The following is a 15,469-nucleotide window of genomic DNA, read 5'->3' on the forward strand; positions in this document are numbered from 1 at the left end:
ATGAAGAAACAAACAAAAAAATCCAGCAAAAGGTGAAAATAACATATTGCATTTTTTTTACAAAGTACATACTTGACTTTGCCACAACCTTGTGAGTTAGGTATTGCTAATATTATTGATCCCATTTTATAGGTGGGGAAACTGAAATTCAGGATGGCTATATAACTTGCCCAGAGTCATGTGGAAACAGTTGGCACATTCAAATCCTGGTTCCATATTTACTAACCAAATGACTGCACCATCTAGCTGCCCACACCTACCATACAGCAAGTACATAATAAATGTTTGTTTCCTTCCTTTTCCAAAGGTTGTCCTACTATGAGTAAATGTATCTTATACTTGTACCCAGAAGGCATAACTAGATGCAATGGATGAAAGGCAGATTTCTACTCAGTATAATGAAAAATTTCACATTGGCTTGAGCCATCTGAAAGTGGAATGGAATGGTTCAAGAGGGAGTGGGCTCCCCATCACTGAAAGTCTTCAAGCTAAGGCCACTAGTATCATACGGAAGACTGCTGTTCAGATATGGCTTGTGAACTCCCAACTAACTATGAGAATCTATGAAGCATAAATCTAGAATAGTACTATTTAGCCTACATTGTCATGAGATAAAGCAGTGAAATTCAAACTATAGTTTGGGGAAATATGGTGTAAAAGTGCCTCAGACCCAAGGAATCATCAACTAAGTGTCTCCAACTGAAATTAGGTATAAACCATAATAGTAGTTGTTTACAAAATAAAAGGATTTTCTAGGAACAACCAAACTCTCTCTCTCTCTCTCTCTCTCTCTCTCTCTCTCTCTCTCTCTCACACACACACACACACACACACACACACAATCTTTATTCTCTCTGAATTCTTTATCACCTTTCCCAGTACTCAAAGGAATGAGGGAAGGAAAGCTCAGAACAGTAACATGTGCATCCTACTGCTTGTGGAACAATAAGTAGTTTGGGCATTCTTGGGTCAGTCAAGAAAGGGCCTTCCTACATCTTTCTAAGGACATACATACATACATATCCTTAGATAGCTATACATACACACCAATATACATGTATGTGTATATGTATGTATGTATTGTATGTATAAATAGCTTAGCAGATATCCAAGCACTTTGGGGTGATGGTTAGGAAAAAGAAAAGTACATCAGGAGAATGGGACATTTCTTTATACCCCCACCCCAATGTTTACCAGATAGAACTGAGTCCACAGCTTTAAGGAAGGAAGGAAAGATGGAAAGAAGGAAGAGAGGAAGAAAGAAAGAAAGAAGCAAAGAAAAGAAGGAAGGAAGCAAACAAGAAAGGGAGCGAAGAAGGAAGGAAGGAAGGAAAGAAGGAAGGAAGGAAGGAAGGAAGGAAGGAAGGAAGGAAGGAAGGAAGGAAGGAAGGAAGGAAGGAAGGAAGGAAGGAAGGAAGGAAAGAAGGAAGGAAGGAAGGAAGGAAGGAAGGAAGGAAGGAAGGAAGGAAGGAAGGAAGGAAGGAAGGAAGGAAGGAAGGAAGGAAGGAAGGAAGGAAGGAAGGAAGGAAGGAAGGAAGGAAGTTGGGAGAGGTGCAGTGGGGGAAAAGTACATTGCCTACAGAATGCTGAGTATGCATTCACTAAGGAGAGCTTCTTGATGGTGCTGATAGCAAAACCCCTTGCCAAATAAAATAAACTGGGATGATTTACAGAGAATCCATAAACTTCCACCCTAATTCTCCATTTTCAGGCTTCACAAAGATTTATAGAATCCTAGACTTAGATGCCTTCTGGACCAACCCCCATTACTCAAGTGAAGAACCCCCACCCCCAAGGCCCTGACATATGATTTCCTATTACACAGCCTTCCAACATAAGCATGTATACACATTAGGTCTTCTCAGGATGACGACATACCTCCCTCAAGCTCCCTTGGACACAATCTCTCCTATTGAAGGCACTCTTCTTATCTCTTTCTTATAAGGCTGACAACTCAGAACACTTGATTACTAGTTCTTTCTCCCCCTGCTTGCTGCTATCCCCTACATCATCTTTTCCCCTCCAGGATACTTTCTAATTTTCTAATCAGTGGTATTGCCTAAAGTACTCTGGAGAGCTTTTAGAGCACAGCAAACTATAGGCCCCATATTATAAAAAGCTCTCCCTTTAGGACTTTTTTTTTAAATTAAAGGTAAGCACTTTTAGCGACGTATAAGGAAGTACCAGGGGGTAATGTGGAAGCAAGAGTCACCGAATTCGAGACAGCTGTTTTGAGATGGCATTGATACAAAGGAAGGATGTTGCAAGAAGGTGAGTAAATTTCCTGATTTCTCGGTTACTTCCCCCTTGAGCCCAGTCTTTACTGTCTGTCTGACACCGAGAGAGATGATTGTATGGTACTCTCTGTTGGGTCAGGAACAGGTGGGCAGGGCTGAGTGGGCAGCCCAGTTCTTTAGATCTCAGAGGTGACCCTGGGCAAGTCACTTAACCTTCATTGCCCCCCCAAAAAATTTTTTTTTAATAAATGAATGGTTGATGAATATGAATTAATTAAACTAGCTTAACACAGACAATCATGTTTAAAGGGATGAACTATGTACAAATAGGCAATTAAAGAGTACACAGTAAATATAGAACCTAATCTGTGAGGTGGCTCTTAGCATTCCTTGAACCTGAAATCTCTAAACAGACCCCTGAAATCCACATCTTCTCACTGCCAAGGTCCCTTGGCCAGCTCACACAAAAAAATCTATAGTATCACCAGACCCGATATTACTTTCTTGGACTGGTAGATTTCCCCTCATCTACTCTGGCTGCCTGAGAATCCTGTGACTCTCTTGAACCTTAGTATCTACAAAATTAATACTTAAAAAAAAAAAACAAACCTGCCTCCTTCCCAAGTGTCAGAGATACCTGAACTCTTTCTGTGTGTGTGTGTGTGTATGTGTGTGTGTGTGTGTATGTGTGTATGTGGTGTATATATTGGGGTGTGTGTATGTATGTATGTGCATATATAGTATATAATGGTACATGTGTGTATATAAATATCATATATATAATGTATATATACTTATATACACACACATATATCCTCAATAAATACCCATTTGGTATTGTCTTGAGTATTAAAACATCTCCACTTATGCGTGCATGTATATATACATGCATAACATAAATATGCTTAAATGAATTCATTTATGTATATTCATTACATATTAAAACTCTACTAAGACTTGTGGACTCTACATGTTTCATATATGTATGCATTTTTATGTATAACCAAACAGATGTATGTATATATGTACATGTGCATACATATATACACAAATACATATAAGGAAAGTGGCTTCCTTTTTTCTCTTCATATCAAGGATATTGTGGTAACTATGCAGCAGTTATCCCAGTCATTACTGACACCACTTCATGACCAACACAACTTATGTTTGGTGATGTTCTTTACTCTGGTTCTTCTTCTATTACTTATGTGGTATGACCTGCTCATGCCCACTATGTACTTCTCCATTTTCCTCTGAGTGATTCTCCTTTTAAATTCATTTGGGACCATAAGATTCAGGGCCTTAAAGGTGTACCCCTGGGATGAACTTATGAGAGGACATGTCCAGGATGGGCAAATATGAACAAGATAGCAGGAGAAACGTGTGTCCCATTTAGGCTATGATACTTGCTTCTTTCCCACTGTATTCCACCTTACCAGAAAAAAAAAGAAAGATATTGAAACCTTTCTGAAGACTTCATTGGTCAAGAGGATTAGGGCTTCCATTATGCCAATAAGTTTCCTCGTCTAAGTAGACAAGCCTAGAGCAGATAGACTTGGAGTCTCAAATTTAATACAATCTGCTTACAGGTTGCACGACTGTGGCAAAACACCCAACTAGATTAATGCCATATCCTTGCTGAATGTTTTTTTTTTTTTTTCTGAGCATTTGTTAAGTAAACTTCATTTTGTTCAATGTCAGGTGGTCTGTGAATATCTCATTTCATTCCAAACTAGAACCTGAGCCACTGGACCATCCTAAGTCAAGTCAATGAAAATAAATGGCTTTGGATTTGTGTCATTGGAGGAAACATTAATATCAATTAAAGATAAATTAAAGATCACTGATCTAGTTGAGAATGTAAATATGTATATAATAAATATGACTTTCATATGTTTGTATGCGTGTATGTGTGTATGTTTTCAACACTCTCTAGCCAGTCTGACTGGCAACATCATTCCTGAGTTGCAAATCTGCTCCAACAGTACATGTGTGTATGTATGTATGTAGACCACAGTATTTCAGTATGGTAAATGTTCCATTAAAGATATCTCTAAATTTGTGCATCTCATGTTTCTTTTGAGCTACTATAATTTTGCTTCATAATATATTATATATTATATATGTGTGTTCTGAAATATGTATGTGTATATATGCATGTGTGTATGTGTGTATGCATGTATATCATATGTACAACTGTGTGAGAGGAAGAGTAGGGCAATGAAAACAATGCTGGATTTCTAATCATAGAACCTACTTTAAAATGCCATCTCCTCTAGTTACTATCTATCTGATCTTAGACAAGTTATTTAAACTCTCTTGGCCTCTGTTTTCTCAATTGTAAAATGAGTAATTGGACAAGATGTCCTTAAATATCCCTTCCCTCTCTAAACCAACAGTCCTATGAGCCTAAATATATGAACAAAAAGTAGCAATATAATCCCAGTTTTCACAACTAGGAAATCCCAAATTCAGGTAAATGTGATTGTGATTGGCAGAAAAGGATTTCTCACCACATTGGTCACAGAGATAAAAGTGATAATGGGAGCCCACAAAATGACAAATTATCAAGAAGTTGTGCAAATAATTACAATAATTTTATGTAGGAAGTAGTATACCCATGACTCCTATGTCTGGTAGCCTAATCCTAATTTTATGTGGAGAAAAATCCCTATCAGGTGGATTCTTATTCTCATTTACCAAAGCTCCATAAACAATAGAAGTAAGACTTGATGATTAATACCCGTACTGTTGTCTCTTCTGTCCTGGCCAGAACAAAATACTAAATTTGGAATTATGAATGTGTTGCTGCGTCAATATTTTCATTCCTCAGCAATGTTTGGTGCCAAGGGGAAAGAGTTAAAAGCAGTGATTGAGAACTCAAGGTTACACCAGTGGGTTTGGATCCTTAGAATCACTATGCAGGCCATTATCTTCCTTTTTTTCCTAAGAGCTGCTGGTAAGTCACTCTTGTTCATTCAGTGAACAAGTATTTATTGAATCCTATCATTATGCTAGTGACTGTATGGGATGCATAGAAGTGTCTGGTATGGCTTTAGCTTTCAAGAAGTTTGCAAATGAGTTGGGTAAACAAGATGAACATAAGGAAATAGTGGGAAACAATACTGTATATAATAAAATGCTGAATTATGCTGTATAGACTCTATGTGTGGTGAATTTTCAGAGAAAGAGAGGTAAATGTGGTCTAGAGTCATTGGAAAAGGTTTTAGGAAGCAGAAAGAACCTGAAACAATGGTAAAGAACAGAAGACTTTAAGAAGACATTAAGGGGGCAGCTAGATGGCACAGTGGATAGAGCACTGGCCCTGGAGTCAGGAGTACCTGAGTTCAAATCCGGCCTCAGACACTTAACACTTACTAGCTGTGTGACCCATGGCAAGTCACTTAACTCCAATTGCCTCACTAAAAAAAAAAAAAGAAAGAAAGAAAGAAAGAAAAAAAAAAAAAAGAAGACATTAAAGGAAGGGGGAATTTGTGTCTTGTCCTTTCCATATATTTGGGATCATTTAAAAATAACCACTACATACTTGTCAAATGTTCTAGGAACCATGTTAGGAACAAGGTTTCAAAGATTAAAAAAATAAGATAATACCTGCCTTCAAGAAGGTTACAGTCACTGGCTAAGTCTGAGGGTAGGGGAAAGATTATAAAGAGAGAAGAATATAATATATACAGAGATAAGCATTATTTAAAATTAGGATATAATGGGGGGGGTAAATGAGAGATCACTTTTAGGCAGGGAAATTGGGGATGAGATCATGTAGGAGACAGCACTTGAAATGACCCTTGAAGGAAGAGAAAGAATCTGAAAAAAGTGAGTATATTTGTAGCATGAGGGATGGCTTGCTCTAAAATATAAAGGGTAACAGATGACACATCAGCTTCAAGAAACAGGTAATAATCCAGTTTGCCTGGAACATAAAATTCTAAGTTGACTCACCTCTCAGAATTAGAAGTCTGGCTTGGCCAGTTAAGGATACAGGTTTCTATTGCCCTTCCCTTAGCACCAACATAGGAACAATTAGTATATGTCAATACTTCAAGGATGGTGTTACAGCTAGAACTTATGTACCTCCTTCCCTCCACTAACCCAGGTCTCACTCCATATGTGTCCCAATGGCTAGTCTGTGAGAATTCTTGTGGCCAGAAAACCCTCATCATCACCCTGTAACCAACCTGTGGGTGATCTTCTCTGAAGATCATTAGGCTGGATCATGGAAAACAAATATAAATACTGTTGACAGACCTGTACATGAAGCCTTTCCCAGTTAGCTGGATTAGTTTTTAGGTGGATGCCTGATCAAATACAATTCTGCTCTTTTCTGAAGTGTACTTTAACTCAGGTCTGAGGATTTTGAAGAAATAAAGTTCTCTCCTTTAAAAATAAAATAAAATAATAGTAATTGGTTTGGGTTCACAACCTCTTTGACTATATGGTCTTGCTAAGTAAAATCAACATCATTTCCAGAGAAACAATATGGTGGTGGTAACAGTTTTACATGCACAGAGCAAAGAATAAACATCATTAATGTACATATCCCAGAAGATTTCAAACGCAATTATAGATCATTTTTAAGATACTTGATCCTTTCTGGGGGCCCTTTTTTGGAATCTTAGGCCAAGAGGGACCTTGAGGGAAGAGTGAAAACCATACCCCTACCTTTAGGAAAGTGCAAGAAGAACCAAGATCCTATGGTATCGTTACTATGATTTTGTCTTTGCATTTTCCAGATCCCTATGAGCTCACAAGTTCTAGGCAGATTGTTTATGTTGTTTGGAAAAAACAACTTAAACTTAAAAGAATTTCTCTATCCCTGAATTTGGAGGTCATGCAAATATATTCTTAAAATATTATAGATGATAATGGTGGTGGCAGTCGACAATGGCAATGATATTGGAAAATTATTACAGAGCAATGAAGGGAAGGTGGGACATAATGCTGATCAGATAAAAGCCTAGAGAGAAAAGGATGGGGTGGGAGAAATCTAGAGAAACAGTCTTTGAAGACTATGAACCACTGACCAGATTGGAAAGTTGGCAGAGTTTCAGTATTGTAGTATTCAGTGTTGTAGTATTGGCTGAAGCTTCCCTATCCCTTATGGCCCACTCACCCTTCATATATCTGGAATAATTACCTAAAACCATTGCCACCACCCACCACCACTGTCACCCAAAATCTTTAAGAATATATTTGCATTATGGGGCGGCTAGGTGGCTCAGTAGATAAAGCACCAGCCCTGGATTCAGGAGGACCTGAGTTCAAAGCTGGCCTCAGACACTTGACACTTACTAGCTTTGTGACCCTTGGGAAAGTCACTTAACCCTCATTGCCCTGCAAAAAAAAAAAAGAATATATTTGCATTAGAAATATGTTTAATGTTATTGTACATATATTACTGATATAAAATTATCTGCTATCTTGGGGAGGGGGAGAGGGAGGGATAAAAATTTGAAATGGGAAATCTTATAAAAACAAATGTTGAAAACTATCTCTACATGTTACTGGAAAATAATAAAATAATTTTATTTTAAAAAAGATTATATTTGCATTAAAAAATAAAAAGTGAAAATGAATAAAAATTTTTAAAAATAAGAATATATTTTCATGACCTCCAAATTCAGGGATAAAAAGAGACATTTTTTTCAAGTTTAGGTTGTTTCTTGAAACAATCTAAATATTAAGATTTAGATACCCTAAAGGTTATTTAAGCTAGAGGTTACCAAGCATATTCTACAGAAGGGAATTGTGTCTACCCAGGTCCTGAACCAAGGTGCTATAATTCAGAATAGCCACTGATGTGTATCTACAATAGTACTAGTGAACCTAATCTGTCATAATTATGAATGGGTAGGCAAATACTTATGTCATGTGTATACCGTGAATGTGAAAAAAAGATAAGACATCTTTGAGGAAAGTAGCTGTAGAACTTTGATGTCCTGTTTCTATAAGGCAAAAGAACATTACTAGATGGCATTTCTTTTTTTTTTCTCTGTTTAGAATTTTATTTTCCAAATTACATGTAAAAACAAATTTTGACACCAATTTTTTAAAACTTTGTGTTCCAACTTCTCTTCCTCCCTCCCTTTCTACCCCCAACCCCAAGAACTCAAGCAATTCAATTTAAGTTATACATGAGTAGTCATGGAAAACATCTCCACATTAGCTAGGTTGTGAGAGAAAACAGACAAAACCAAAAATTCAGATTAGGGAACTATCAAAAAAAGTGCTTTGATCTGTTTTCAGATATCATTAGTTCTTTCTCTGTAGATGGATTGCAATTGTCATAAGTCTTTCAGAGTTATATTGGATCATTGCATTGCTAAAAATAACCACGTGCTTCCCAGCAGATCATCTTACACTATTGCTGTTATTTTGTATATAATACATTTCACTCTTCTTCGGTTCATGTAGGTCTTTGCAGGCTTTTCTGATAGCATCCTGTTCATCATAACTTTTATACAGTACCTTAAACTTGACAAAGAATTTTCTTCACAATAGCCCAGCAAAGTAGGTACCAAACATTTTGCCATTATAGTCAATCATCATAACTATTTCCCTCCATCCTATTTCCTTCCCATGATATTTACTCTATTTTCTATCTTCTTTTACCTTATTCCTCCTCAAAAGTGTTTTACTTCTGACTGTCCCCTCCCCCACTCTGCCATCTCTTCTTTCACTCTTCCCTCTGTATCCTCTTCCCCTCATACTTTCCTTTAGGGTTAAATAGATTACTCTTTCTAATTGGGTGTGTATGTTATTCCCTCCTTAAGCCCATTCTGATGAGATTAAGGTCTTTGACCTAGTTCTGTGTTCTAAATGTTTCTTCCTCCCTCCCTCCTCAACCCTCCCTATGAAATCAAACAATTTAATATGTCATACATATTCAGCTATGTAAAACATCTTTACCTTCCTCAAAAGTGTTTTACTATTTACTGCTCCTTCACCCAATCTACCCTTCCTTCCTTCCCCTCTTCTCCCCACCCTTATCTCATTCCCCTCCCAGTTTCCTTCAGGGAAAAATATATTATTATACCCACTTGAGTATGTATGTTATTCCCTCTTTGAGCCAATTATGATAATAGTAAGGTTCACCCACGCCCCCACTCCTTGCCCCTCTTCCCCTCCCCTCCATAAGCTTTTTTCTTGTTTCCTTCATGTGAGCTACCTCTACCAAGTCCACCTCTCCCCTTCCCCTCCCCCCGTGCATTCCTCCAACCCTTCAACCCTATTTTAAAGATGTCATCATTGGTTAGTTAGGTGGCACAGTGGACAAAGCACCAGCCCTGGATCCAGGAGGCCCTGAGCCTAAATCCAGCCCAAGACATAAGCCACCCCACCCTGCCTGCCCCAGAAAAAACAAGGATAGACAAAAAATAAGTGCTTTACAGATATCATCCTTTCATATTCACTTCAGACCTGTGTCCTCTGTCTAAGTTTTTTCCTTTCAGCTACCTTAATACTGAGAAAATTCTTATGAGTTAGAAGTATTATCTTCCCATGTAGGAATGTAAACAGTTTATTCTTTTAATATCCCTCATGATTTCTTTTTCCTGTTTAAATTTTTATGCTTCTCTAGGGTCTTGTATTTGAAAGGCAAATTTTCTATTCAGTTCAGGTCTTTTCATCACAAATGCCTGAAAGTCCTCTTTTTCATTGAAGCCCCATTTTTTCCCCTGAAAGATTATACACAGTTTTTCTGGGTAGGTGATTCTTGGCTGTAGTCAGTCATAGTCCCTTTGCCCTCTGGAATATCATATTCCATGCCTTTCAGTCCATTAATGTAGATACCGCTATATCTTGTTTTATCCTTATGGTTGGTCCACAGTATTTGAATTCTTTTTTTTCTAGCTGCTTGCAATATTTTCTCCTTGACCTGGGAGCTCTGGAATTTGGCTATAATATTCCTGGAGGTTTTCCTTTTGAGATCTCTTTCAGGAGGTAATTGGTAGACTTTCAATTTCTATTTTACCTTTTGTTTATAGAATATCAGGGCAATTTTGCCTGCCAATTTCTTGGAAGATGATGTCTAAACTCTTATTTTGGTCATGGTTATCAGGTAGTCCAATGATTTTCAAATTATCTCTCCTGGATCTATTTTCCAGGTCAGCTGTTTTTTTCCAAGGAGATATTTCATATTGCCCTCTATTTTTTTATTCATTTGGATTTGCCTTACTATATCTTGGTTTCTCATAAAATCACTAGCTATCATTTGCTCAATCCTAATTTTAGGCAATTATTTTCATCAGAGAGCTTTTGTATATCCTTTTCCATTTGGCTTTTCAAGCTGTTGACTTTTACTCATGACTCTCCTGAACTGCTCTCATTTCTCTTTCCATTCTTTCCTCCATCTCTCTAAATCTTCCTTCTTTCTCTCCTACTTTCTCTTCAAAATCCTTTTTGAGTGCTTCCATGGACTGAGACCAATTCATATTTTTCTCGGAATCTTTGGATGTAGGGGCCCAGATGTTGTTATCCTCTTCTGAGGGTGAACCTCACTCTACCTTGTTTTTAAAGAAACTTTCTATGGTTTTCACCTTTCTTTTCTTGCTCTTCTTGTTGTCTTTTACTTGACTTTTAAATCCCTACTTCCAAGCTCCACTGTCCCAAGCTTCAGAGGGTCCCAGGTGTTTTGGTTTGAGGGAGGGCAGGTTTTTCTCTCACCTGGCCTGTTCTCTGGTATGAAGATAACCTCAAGCCAAGTTGCTAGTTAACCAGCCAGCAGAACTTTGTGTGCTATGGTGGTTCTTAGCTCTGATGAGCCTGAACCCCTCCCCCACCTGGGCCTCCTGACACTCATGATTTCTTCCTGGTTCCCTGCTGGGGTGAGATAGGCGAATTCCTCCTTAGGTCCCACAGACAACCCTGTATGCCCCACCACCACCACCACCTGCAAGCCATTAAGTCCTCTCACTCCACTATAAGCTTAATTCCAGAAGATACTGGTGCTACAGCAGATTCAGAGTCTTGGGGGTAAGTTCCTCTGGTGCAGTGTGCCTGGGGTCTGTGTTGGTATAATCACTGGGTTGGACTCTTGCAGCCCGGTATGGCCCCCTATAATCTGTTTTTGGCTGGAAAATAATCTCAGCCCAGCTTTTTGTGGGTTTTGCTGCTCCAGGGGTTGTTTTATTGCTGTTTTGGGGGTAATTGTGTCAGGAGCTTTGTGTATTTAATGTCTTTCCTCTGCTATCGTGCTAGATAGCATTTCTTTCTTTCTTTCTTTCTTTCTTTCTTTCTTTCTTTCTTTCTTTCTTTCTTTCTTTCTTTCTTTCTTTCTTTCTTTCTTTCTTTCTTTCTTTCTTTCTTCCTTCCTTCCTTCCTTCCTTCCTTCCTTCCTTCCTTCCTTCCTTCCTTCCTTCCTTCCTTCCTTCCTTCCTTCCTTCCTTCCTTCCTTCCTTCCTTCCTTTCGTTCTTTTCTTTCTTTTTTTCATTTTTGAGGCAATTGGGGTTAAGTTACTTGCCCAAGGTCACACAGATAGCAAGGATCTGAGGCTGCATTTGAATTCAAGTCCTCCTGATTTCCGGAGCAAATCTCTATCCACTATACCACCTAGCTGCCCACTAGCTAACATTTCTCTGATTAACCTTGGAAGACATTGTGGAAGAGTTAACATTTAAAAGGAGATCGATTTAACCAATAATTCCCCTTTCTTTTCTCTCTCAGTTGCCTTTCCCAGTAATAATGTTGAAAGGATCATAGGAGGAAAGAACTGTACAAAGGATTCGGTACCCTACCAGGTGTATATAGCTACTGGTAACTTTATGTGTGGTGGATCCCTCATCAAGGCCCAATGGGTACTTTCAGCTGCTCACTGCTATAATCCGTAAGTGACTTATAATTACTCCCTAAAACAAATTGAGTTACTAGAAGTCCTCAGAGCCTATTCTGGGCTGAGAACCAAGGAGTCCCTAGTTGGGATAGGGTAATATATCTCAAGGAACTTGTCTCTAAAAGCTGCAATATGTACGGAAGCAAGGAAGGGATCTGAGATTAAAGTAAACCTGGACAAGACAATGGCAGCCTATAGTATTTAGAAACAAGTATTATTGGGTATTCACTATGTGTTAAACACCATGCTAAGAGCTGTGGATATAAAGACAACACAAAAAAGGGAAACGAAAAGCAGGAGAGAGGTGCCCAGCAGGGCTGTAGTTTTAAAGTCCAGAGGGAGTCAGGAACAGGGATAGGAAGAGAAACCTTAAAAAGCAGATAGAGACTGGGCCCATGATCTTGATTGGTTTAGGAAATTCACAGGTGAGATAATTCTTTCTACCAAAGTCAGTACCTTCTCTGAAACTTACAGTTTTAGAGAGTGGCCTAAAGTTCTGAGGGGTAAGGAATTTGCCCAAGGTCACATAGACAATATGTGTCATAAGTGGGACTTGAACCCAGATCTTCCTAGCCTCAAGGCTGACCTGCTATCTACTATGCGAAGTATCCCTATTGGAGGTAGAGATAGATTAAATCTCCCAGTGGAAAGGAATTAGCCAACTGCAACCCTTCATTCTTCAGTTCTTCTTCTATCCTTGATGGCCTTTTAAATTTAGTGCCCAGTAAAATTTTAGAATTCTTCAGTAATTGTCCAGAGATTGCCCTTGAAGCTCCCCAGTGAAGGAGATATGAGGAACTGAAAATAAATACTCCAGTACCTATATTAATCTCAGTCATGAAATTTAGGGGTTACCCCACCTTGTAAGGAAGGTAGAACACTTGGGAATGAATTTCCAAAAGCTGGTCACCTTCAGGGATCTTTGTGTGATCTCACAAAGATTGAAGACATGGGATATCCTGGAGCAGGAATGCAAGAGGGCTGTAATCAGTGTTAGTGATGAGGCAAGTTGCTCTGTTGACAGAGCTTTACTAATGGCTGTATCAATTAGCACTGAAGATGGGAGAGGGCAGAGAACATCTCAATATAATTAAAAGAGTCCTTCAATATAAAAGAGTTCCTCAGTCTAAAATTTCCAAGAACATCAGTAAACCTATTCTCCTGATAACAGCCCTTCAATTATATTTTAAGACTCCTCCAACTCTTCTTCCACCCTTTATATCTAATATAACCCTAACAATAGGGAAAACAATAAATGATCAATTAATATCATTGGTTCTTTCTTCTATTTCAACTCCTTAGGGTCAACTCCAACCTTTATGTACTCTGATAGGGTAACTGTCTATTGAAAGCAGTAATGTCAGGAAGGGATGATTTGGATTTCACCATCGTTAATATGACCATCTGTAGAATCCATGGTCCTGAGTCTGAGGGTGTTGAGGAGGGAGTTATAAGGTATAGTTGGTTCTCTGTGCTTAGAATTGGAGGGAAAGAATAGGAATCAGGTCACCAAAGGGTGTTCTTTTTTTTCTTATCCAGAGAAATCCAGGTGATCTTGGGTGCCTACAACCTTAATATCTTTGAGGGAACTGAGCAAATCATCAGTTCTAATAAGGTGATCCGCCACCCCAGCTACAATGAAGAGGATACCAACCATGACATTATGCTGATTAAGCTGACTAAGTCTGCCACCCTCAACTCTCACGTGTCTACCATCTCCCTGCCCACATCTTGTGTGGCTCCTGGCACTAACTGCCTCATATCTGGTTGGGGCAAAACTAAGATTAGTCTCTGGGATTGGTTAGCTGGATTATACCTGTTCCCAAGAGCCAAATCTCCCAACATCCTTCAGTGCTTGAATGCTCCAGTGCTCTCTGACATTTCCTGCCAAAAGGCCTACCCTGGAAAGATCACCAGAAATATGATCTGCCTGGGATTTATGGAGGGTAAAAAGGATACCTGCCAGGTCAGTAGTTTTCCCCTACCACCTATCTGCTTAGCTTAATCCCATTCTTTCTCTTCTCCATATTTCTTCTCCCCTGAGCCAGCAAGAAACCATCTCCCAATTGGGGTTCTCTGAAGTTGGAGCTAAATGATGGGATGGGAAGCTTTTCTGGAGGTGGGAACATAGAGAACTAAGAATATTCCCTCTGAAATGGTATATGTGTGTTTGTGTGTCTCTTCAGGGCAGCTAGTGGCACAGTGAATAGAGTACCAGTAAGGAGGACTTGAGTTCAAATCTAGCCTCAGACACTTACTAGTTGTGTGACCCTAGGCAAGTCACTTAACCCTGTTTGCCTCAGTTCCCTCAGCTATAACATGAGCTGGAGAAGGAAATGGCAAACCACTCCACTATCTTTGCCAAGAAAGCCCAAATGGGGTCACAGAGAATCAGACACAATGAAAATGACTCAATAACAACAAAAAGAGTGTCTTCAACATGGGCATCTCAGGAAGAGATACTGTGTAGGCAATACCTTGAAAAAGAACTGGGACAGAAAGAATGGCATGAGCTTACTTTCCCTCATCCTTTTTATCTCTGTTCAATTTTCTATGGGCACACACTGCTAGGAAGTATATATCTGGCTGTGAGCTCTGTCCTCTCAAGGCTGAAAGAAAACTTTATCCTTCTTTCCATTGTATTCCAGGGTGACTCAGGTGGTCCTGTGGTCTGCAAAGGTCAACTCCAAGGCATTGTTTCATGGGGCATGGGTTGTGCCAAGAAAGGATATCCTGGCGTCTATACCAAGGTCTGCAACTATGTGGACTGGATTGAAAAAACCATTGCTGAAAACTAAGTTCCTTGCCCTGCTTCCCTTCCTTGACTTCCTCCTTCTAGCACTGGAAAAGACATGTAAAAATGTCCATTTCCTTGAAAATGACTTTAATAATCTTTTTAATATGCAACCTCTCCATTTGAGTGTAGTCTTTGACCTAGAATTTTTTTATTTTTAATTTTAAAATTATGTAAAGTATGTAAAATTATGTAAAGTAATGATGAGCATAAGAGCTAGTATGAGTATACACACATACATACACATACATATTTATCACTTGCACATTGTGGGAATTAGGGGCATAGAGCCCCCACAAACTGGAAAATCAGTGTAAAATTTTTGGCCCTCCCTTTGTATCGGAGAAAAAGTCTAAATTATTATGATATTAAAAAATATATTATGTTGATATTATAAAATGCTATACATATATTTTATGTGTTTCTAAATGTCTAAACTTTTTCTGTGTGATCTGCTGGCCTTTGCATGTTGTCTGTGGCTTCTGGAAAAGTCCCCCAATATTCCCACTTAATTATTTATGCCAATCTATGATATATCGAAATTTCAATGGGGAAAGTCTCAATGTGGAGGAGCTAACTGCATATATCAC

General features: G+C 38.7%; 1 protein-coding gene across 1 annotated transcript; it reads left to right on the plus strand.

Annotated features, from left to right (window-relative positions):
* The first annotated feature begins 367 nt into the window (after nt 1-367).
* On the plus strand, nt 368-15,148 carry LOC122728779 (trypsin-like). Its single transcript, XM_043967550.1, has 4 exons — nt 368-535; nt 11,877-12,079; nt 13,625-14,051; nt 14,734-15,148. Exons 1-4 carry the CDS (start codon nt 368-370, stop codon nt 14,881-14,883), a joined length of 948 nt encoding a protein of 315 aa, XP_043823485.1. The 3' UTR covers nt 14,884-15,148.
* The last annotated feature ends 321 nt before the right edge of the window (nt 15,149-15,469 follow it).

This window comes from Dromiciops gliroides, chromosome 5 (assembly GCF_019393635.1).
Source record: "Dromiciops gliroides isolate mDroGli1 chromosome 5, mDroGli1.pri, whole genome shotgun sequence".
In the NCBI taxonomy this organism is placed as follows: domain Eukaryota; kingdom Metazoa; phylum Chordata; class Mammalia; order Microbiotheria; family Microbiotheriidae; genus Dromiciops; species Dromiciops gliroides.